The following is an 8,677-nucleotide window of genomic DNA, read 5'->3' on the forward strand; positions in this document are numbered from 1 at the left end:
ACATACATGAATGTCTTTAAAAAAAAACAGCCATGAACTTCATAATTTCTTTCTTTCCCAGTACAATTATTTAACAGGTATGTCAATTGTATCCCAGTTAGGCCTAAGCCGGCTTCATTTTCAAACCTTTATGTGTATACAGTTTGCAAAATCAACATAACCAACTTACAAATGACCCAGAAAATGTTCTGCTACCATCAAAGTAACCAAATCTTTTGAAATGCAAGCAAGTTGGAATTGACAGTAAAGAGGTGGTTATGTTACTGATGTATGGCCACTCTGTGAATCGAGAGGATGGGGGTCCGCCGCTGGCACTGCAACCTCAAAGCCCTAAGTGAGATGTCAAAGGATCTTGTTTCGTAGTTAACGACACAGTGAAACTTTCTCTACCGGTTTCTCCATCACCAAGAAAAAACTATACCAGGGATGGGCAAAGCCTTTGGATCGGCATCGTCTGCCAAATGTGAAATGCATTTGTTTTCATGTTTTTAAAATCAGCCTAGGTTAATTTGCTTAAAATTTATGTTCTCAAGCATGTCTGATGGAGTCCTTAGAGGGCAAAAGGGGCGGCTGCCTTCAAAGGAAAGGCTGGCTTTAGTTTAAAGTTTTAATGTGAGAGCGAATTCAAACAGCTTCACTTTACACAATAAATTCGGCAGGTGAAGGCCATTATGTACTCATTTGTCGTCCATTCCATTATCAATAGGTTTGTTGTGTAGTCACCTGGCGTGGGGTTAGGGTAGGGAAGAAAGTTAATGTTACGGGGAAGTGGAGAAACAGACAACCGTGAGAAGCTGACTGCTAAAGAGGCACGATGTCGCGGACAGTCCGTGCCTCCCGTGTTTTTCAGAATATTTAACCCTTTTGCGGCTCACGGACTAAAAGTGTTGTTGAATGTAGGCTTAATGCATGAAAACAGTAGATAGGAAAGGGTTAACTGCGACAGAAAGTGTTTGATGAACACAGTTCACCGGTAGGTTTTGGCTGGAAAGAGTTAAGGAAATTTACTCAGGTGCCCGGGATACCGAGAGAAGAAGACGTGCCTGAGTCACGAGGTGTAAATGTCCCGAGTTGAAATTTGTGTATAGTATAGTCCATCGACGCTGGATGCGGCGCGGTACGACCGTACGGACCTGTTGCTGGATTAACCTCGCCTAGATGAGGTATGACATCTTTTTCTGTTATTACTTATGGAATTGTATTAATGATATCTTCTTTCTGTTATTTCTTGTGAAATGGTAATAGTACTTACGTAGGTTTCAAAGTTGGAAACATGTGAGAGAAAGATGTGTGAATTGAAGAATATAGTTTAGAATGGTAGTATAGTGTAGCCTCGAGTTACAGGTATGGGCTGAAGAATCGGAGCCATTCTGGATAAGGAAGATAGCCTCCCAGGACCATTCCGTGATCCACGTGGTTTTGGTTCAGCACTCGTGACGTCAGCGCGGAGTACCTCCCCTGTGACCTCGGGAACCGCTTGACGACACTGCCAGTGTGTACGGCCGTCGTGTGTGCTGTGTGTATTTGTGTTAATGGACTCTAGTTGGCTGGACATGTGGAGAGCGACAACCCTAAGAGGGACGATGATAAGGACCCTGCGAAACCTGTTGATGGCATCCAGGGTGGCCGAGGTGACAATCAGCTTAAGCTCTTTTCACAAATTTGGAACAAATCAGACAGGAATCATAGCACCAAGCACTAACTCTGCATAAACTGGAAATAAGCACAACCAACATAACTCAATGTGGCTGCGTGCAGCCAATCTTTCCACGAGTAGTATAGCCACTCTTTGCCAAGTATTGTGTGATCTCAGTTGTCTTCCCTGAACCAGTAAGCGGCCCCGGTGTGCAACGGTTTGTCGCCTGTCGTGAAGGTTGGCTGCCCAGAGTTCATTTCTCGTCTCGCACGCTGTTCTTTCTCTGCAATCTGTTTACAGAATAAGCCTCAGTTGCTGACACGGTAAAACACCAACCAGTCTCGCCAATGACAAAAAACTATTTCCCATCTTCCACTATAACCCCAGTTTGTACAAGCTGTACAGCTGTCACAAAAATTGCAGTCAATGACTACAGTCATCGTAATATTCATTCTGCAGGGTGCACGTGTGAAACAGCAGTGTTTGCAGGTGCGAACTGAATAGCACTTTTATAGTCCAGCAAACTGTTCTGTTTATTTCATATTTCATTTATGTTTGCTATGGTGTTATTTACATTTGTTTGTTGTGTGGTTAACTGTCAGTTCAGTTTTTTGTGCAAAGTGCATTGAGCTTGCCTTTACGGAAATGTACTCTTACAAATAAAACTATAATTATTCTTAAATCAACGTTCTAATCAGCTTCCAATATGTCTCTTGTACATTACCTGAAAAACTAATTTTGTAAACACTACCCACTCTGGTAATAAATAGCTTTTACATCTACTCTAAAGCATGAATGACTGTTCACAAACATATCTTTAGATTGCTTCTGTTCACAGTTCAAGAAGATGGAAGCATTAAGTCAAAAGACAGTGCAGGAGTGATAGTTCACATGACAAGCTTAACAAAAAAAACCACAAAAAAAACTGCTTACTCCCAACACTTATGTAAAAAAGAAAAAAACATCCATTTCTTTTTTTTAATTCTCTACACATCAAACACACTTCATGCTTCTCTTTGCCTATGTGATGACATGCATGCAAACACAATCACATACATGTCTTTAAAAAAAACAGCCATGCACTTCATAATTTCTTTCTTTCCCAGTACAAAGTTATTTATTTAACAGGTATGTCAATTGTATCCCAGTTAGGCCTAAGCCGGCTTCATTTTCAAACCTTTATGTGTATACAGTTTGCAAAATCAACATAACCAACTTACAAATGACCCAGAAAATGCTCTACTACCATCAAAGTAACCAAATCTTTTGAAATGGCATGAGGTGTTTTGCATGTTGAGAAAATAGTTTGAAATGTGCTTGCAATAAGATGCATTCAAAAACTGTTTTTGGACACATTGTTTATGTACACAGCTGGAAAAGAAACAGCCCACTTGTCTCTGTTGATCTTGCACTCATCAGCACAAGACCAAAAGTATATACATATATAGACATAATTGTATCCCACAGCATGGCATGGTGACAGATTTGGTCAGAATGTTACTTTGGTGTGGAACTTCCTGAAAGCTCTGGAGATCCTCCAAGCATTGGGCTCTTCATACTTGTTATACAATGGCTCAATCTTCTGCTGCTTTTTCTGCTTGCTGAGGCGGGTAGGGTCTGAGAATTTAAAAAACTTTGGTGCAAATTCCACAAGCCACTTGGGGTCTATAGCTGTCACTTCTCGCATGTATTCCTTAGTGGTCATCACCAATTCATGGTATATTACCCTGGATAAACATAAGCAAAAGAAAAAGGTCAAGTGTCTTGGTCAAGAAGGATGGTACATTGAACAAGCAAGTACACAACAGTATGAGATATATCAGCTTTAAGGTGAATGCACTAACTCATATGGCTAAAAAAAAACAACCTTAATCATATCTTTATAAAAAGCTTTTGACAACAATTATAGAGCCACACCCAAAAAAACATTGAAACTAAGTAAAAAATAATGTAGGATTGGTGTTCTATGTTGTCTCAAGGATCTATGACATGCCACACAAAAGAACAGCATGCCCAAGATGACATCTAAGCCTAGCAGACATCATTGGACTGATGACAAACATTTCACCACTGCACTACCAGATCACACAGAAGAAGGAAAGACATCCATTTTTAAAAAATAGTTACAGTATTTCTACTCCCACTTACCAGTCTGGCTGTCTGTTGAACAGAGCACTTGAAGGATGAATATAGACAACCTGGGAATCAACGATAGTGCGATATCCTTCCTGTGGGTCCTTCTTGGCAGCATTACGGAAGAAACCACTGCAGATGGCTTTTTGAACCCTTGCTGTGTTCTTGCCTGATGACACCACATCTAGCTTGTGCCTACAAAAATATATGTAGGTCAACATTAACAATTTTTCACCAACTAATCCATTCTTAGAGGTATTTGATGCTTGCTATGTCTGAAAATCTTCATTGGTGGTAATCAATTTTTTGTGATCACGTATATCTGTAGATCTTCATTATTTCCTTGTCTGCAATTCTTAACTTTATGTTGACTACAGTGACTTACCTGTCCATAATGCCCAACATTTGTTTGCGCACATCTTGTGCTCGCTTAAGGGTTCGAATTTGAACAAAGTTTTCATAACACCATGGTGATGAAAATTTGTTGTTCTTCCACGAATTGTACACTGACAAAAGAGTCAAATGGTCCCCTTCAGGCTGGTGAAATTTGGCCTTCTTTTGATCAGCCAATGCTTGTTTATCCTGCAGAAGAAACCAGAAGTCATAGAACATTGAACAGCTCTCCATCAAAAGGCTCATCAAGTCTTTTTGGCAATAATCTTTGTTGGTCTCTGAAGTTGGGTGGTGATTGAAACAGCAGCCATATGTGTGTGTGAAGCTTAGTAACAAGGTTGGTTATGGACTGATTTTGTACCTGTACCTCATAATCCTACTGGTCATTTTCTGCTTTTTCCTGTTTTTTGTTGGAATGGGGAACATTTTTACAAACAAGGAAGGTTAGATTGCAATTCAATGGAGAAATAAATGAACTTATCAAAAATGTCCACAGAATCACCACACAGAACATACCTTGGGTCTGTAGAAGACATTTTGAACTGACAGCATGGAGACAATGGTCAGGATTCATCACTGCATGATAGGTGTACAGACATGATCAGCATCTTAGACAGCATAGGCTCCAGTGGGAACTCTGCCATCTGCAGTTGGAAACATGCATGAAGAATGATCAGGCTCTAAAAAATAGAATTCATCCGTAACCCTAATTTCAAAGCATATCAAATTTCATACTAGTACTTTTAACACCTCACCCAAATTTTTAAATATTTGTCCTCAACTATGACCACAGGAAACATTAACACAAGGCTGACATTTTGAAACAACTTTAAATAAAAAAGTATACAAACATTTTAAATGCTGATTTTTGTGCTTTAAGAAGCTGAATTCATACTTGACAAATGGAGAGAGTATTAAGTTGCAAAGTAACTTACCCGTCGACCAAGGCGTGTGAGCAGCCCTTCATCATCCAGGGCACTGAGTGCATGTAACTGTTCCATTGCAGAAATCAACGTCTGCATTGGTGGTGCATCCATAAAATCAAAAGAGAGAAGATCATTGATGCCCATCGCTTTGAGCGACAGCACAGTGCTAGCAAGATTGGTGCGCTGGATTTCGGGAACATTCGTTGGAAGCATCTCATCCCGATAAGCACGCTCGGTGTAGAGCCGGTAACATTTTCCTGGCCCTGTTCGGCCAGCACGACCAGCTCTCTGCTTGGCTTGTGCCTGCCAAGTGCAAATAGTTATGATTAGGTAATAGACATATAAACTACATTCATTGAAGTGCTGTATGTCTGGTCCTGGTTCTGTTGTCTTTCAAGACCAAACTTTACACAAATCCAAGCTTCAGTCATAAATTCAATTTTAATACTACTTGTACAAAGTGGCAAAAAACACACAAGTTTGCGCTTGTGTATCTGTTCCTGCATTTAAATTCATTCTCTTTTTTTTATATCTTCTGTGATTATCATTCTTCATAATTAATTTTTTTAATCTTCTGACAATCCCCACAATAAAAATTTAAAAGAAATAATACGTGTCTTGACATAAAATACATGTGATGAAGTGGGCAGAGGCAAGGTAGGGAAAAGGGAGACAACAATTCAAAGGATGTTGTCCAAGGAAGATAATCCCGGCAATCTCAGGGAATTTAATATTACTAATAATTTTCATATTTTAAAAAAACTACAGTTTCAATTATCTGCAAATATGATGAGTAGTTACGTTCTTTTTCTGGTATGTCTCTTTAAGGATTAGATTTGAAAGCGTATTTCAAAGAAGTCATTTGAAATTCATTCAAGTAATCAAAAGTGTTATATGATTAGCTTGAACTGCATCAACAAACATCTTGCGTCCCAGACTAACTTGTAAGACTAATTGCGAAGGTTACTCCTTCAACTTTATCGACAAGGAAGTGAAACGCTTCCTGCTATCCAACAACTAACAATAGACACTTAGAGGATGTTAGAATGTCTTGATCTCTGTCAGTGGACAACTTCATGGCTGCGGCTCACACTCATCATAAGTCAGCAATGTGATGATTAAATTGTGAGATACACTAATTAGTCCAGTGTTAATTTTGTTGATGCCTTACTGCTTGTTGGCATTAAACACTGGCTTAGCAGCTAAGTCTTTATGTCACTGCGCAAGCATTGCATCATCCATTACCCCACGATGTGGATTGCCATCTGATCTCTCTGCCGAAACCAAAGCTTAGCCTCTTGCAAAGTTTTTGCTTCAGTCTCAGCTAGCCTAAACAGTGAATGTGAGTAAACAAGAAGCTTTGTACAGACATGCCTCGTTTTAATAGTTAACTGGGAACAAAATCCTCGGCCAGCAGTCCAGTATTACAAGTTCGTGGTTACCCTTAGTAACTCAGTGCAGGTCCAGTATTAAAGTGTGCTTTGAGAAGTCTGTAATTTTATCTAAACTTATTACTATACTACTGTCATAAAAGAACATTTAGTTTTGAATTGAAATGAAGCAAAAGGGGCAATTTAAATTTGAAATTCACAGCACAGAGTGATTTTAGGCCTTGATGGCCCGCTTTTTTTTACTTTAGTTAAGTGGTCCGCCATCTGAAATACTTTGAGAACCACTGGTCTAGATGATGTCGCAATGGTGCATGGTGACCACCAAAGGTTAGAATGTAGACATGATCAACTTAAATAGCCATTAATAGCCAAATTAAAAGGTGCATGCAGCATGGGCTAAAGGTGGGTACCTGTGAAATTGGTGTGACGATCAGCTGGTCCATGCCAGTCTTGGAGTTGTACACATTTTGCTTGACAAATCCTGGGTCTACCACATAGTAAATGCCATCTATGGTCAATGATGTCTCAGCTATGTTTGTGGCAATTATAACCTGTGGGAACAGAAGAAAGATCCTTGGTCATGGGTTTAATTGAAATATATATATCACTCAAGTTACATAATGAAGAACACAAAAATATCAGTATGCTAAGTAAGCTTGAATGAAATATATATTTAAGGAAAATAGTAGCTCAGTACCAAGGACCCTGGGTAATCAGGGACCTCTCATCAACACGCATATGCTGTCCCTAATAATAGCACTGTTAATATGTGTGTGTGATTTCACACATACATGCACACAAACATCACAACCAACCTTCCTTGATCCTGGTGTGCTGGCTCAAAGATTCTTGTCTGCATCTCTGAAGGCAGGCTGAATACACAGGAAGAATAATAAGGTCCGGGACTTTCTGGACCCAGGGCCTTCATCCGTCATACAAAATTTCACATGCAGAGTCAATCTCTTCTTGACCAGTGAGAAACAGCAGCACATCACCTATAGTAACAGAAAGGTTTTTGCAACTGCATTTTTAGCTTTTTTATAAATTCACATTTCTTCTCCTACTTTACTGGGATTACCAAGTTTTTGTTTTTAAATGTCATTTACCAGATTTTTGTCTCTCCAACAGTTATATAGTTGTTATTATGGACTCGAAAATGTTATTACAATTATTTCGAATCTCTTTCAATCTATCTTAAGTGTAATGTCCTTACCTGGTGGCTCTGTCAGTGGATCTGCATCACAGTAATCATTGATGCATCAAGTAGTCAGTCTCTGCTTCTTTAGTATACAGAATCTCTACTGGGTATGTCCGCCCAGAATGTGAAGATTGGCTGAAGGTTAAATCATGCATGTAAAAATTTAGTCTGCTTGTTATTCTTCAAAACATCCAATATTCAACAATAAACTAACAGCACATTATTAAATAAATTTATGCATGATGTTGATTTATTTAAGAATGTGATGATTTGCTATAGGGTGTATCATAATGTTATCTTTTCTCACCCAAGTAAATAAGCAAATACAAAGAAACAAGAAATTTGTTTTACAAATAATGAGAAACACAAAGATACTCACTGCCTCAAAGAAGTATGAGAGAATTTGATATGGCATCCAGCTGGTGGCAGATGTGACAATCAGTTTCAGCTCTTTGCGTTTTTTCACAGCCTGCAACAAATCAAACAGGATTCATAGCACCAAGCATTAATTTTCACTAACTCAAACATGACCTTTTCACACTTTGCTCTGCATGCAAAAGGTGCAAGTGTGTGGCAGCTTCTCTGTCTTTCCAGGTTAATTTACAAATCATCAAGAATGAAGCCTTGTAAGCAACCATACCTGCTTAAGAAGACCAAACAGAACATCAGTATGTATAGTTCGCTCGTGAGCCTCGTCCAACATGACGACACTATACTGAAAAGGTCTGGATCAATAAGACACTCTCGAGCGCAGCATACCATCTGTCATGTATTTGATCTTTGTCTCAGGACTTGTACAGTCTTCAAACGGATTGTGTACCCAACCTGCACAGGACAGATATCCATTACAACATAAAGTCTATCACAGCACATAATGAAGTTTACTCTATTCATAATACAAAGAAAAAGTTCTTTAGCACTATGGATTAAACATAACAAAAGCAAAAACAGCAGGGTTGCTATGAAAATGGGGTACAACACAGACCTTCTGAACAAAGTA

At 39.1% G+C, this 8,677-nt stretch overlaps 1 protein-coding gene across 1 annotated transcript; it reads right to left on the reverse strand.

The window, feature by feature from the left end:
* Positions 1-2,600: 2,600 nt before the first annotated feature.
* On the reverse strand, positions 2,601-7,353 carry LOC112564536 (ATP-dependent RNA helicase DHX8-like). Its single transcript, XM_025239405.1, is given in 9 exon segments — positions 2,601-3,363; positions 3,785-3,964; positions 4,155-4,351; positions 4,679-4,731; positions 4,734-4,806; positions 5,098-5,391; positions 6,890-7,030; positions 7,295-7,311; positions 7,314-7,353. Coding segments are annotated over 9 exon segments (1,218 nt in total). The 5' UTR covers positions 7,339-7,353; the 3' UTR covers positions 2,601-3,125.
* Between the last annotated feature and the right edge of the window lie 1,324 nt (positions 7,354-8,677).

This window comes from Pomacea canaliculata, linkage group LG5 (genome assembly GCF_003073045.1).
Source record: "Pomacea canaliculata isolate SZHN2017 linkage group LG5, ASM307304v1, whole genome shotgun sequence".
Classification (NCBI taxonomy): domain Eukaryota; kingdom Metazoa; phylum Mollusca; class Gastropoda; order Architaenioglossa; family Ampullariidae; genus Pomacea; species Pomacea canaliculata.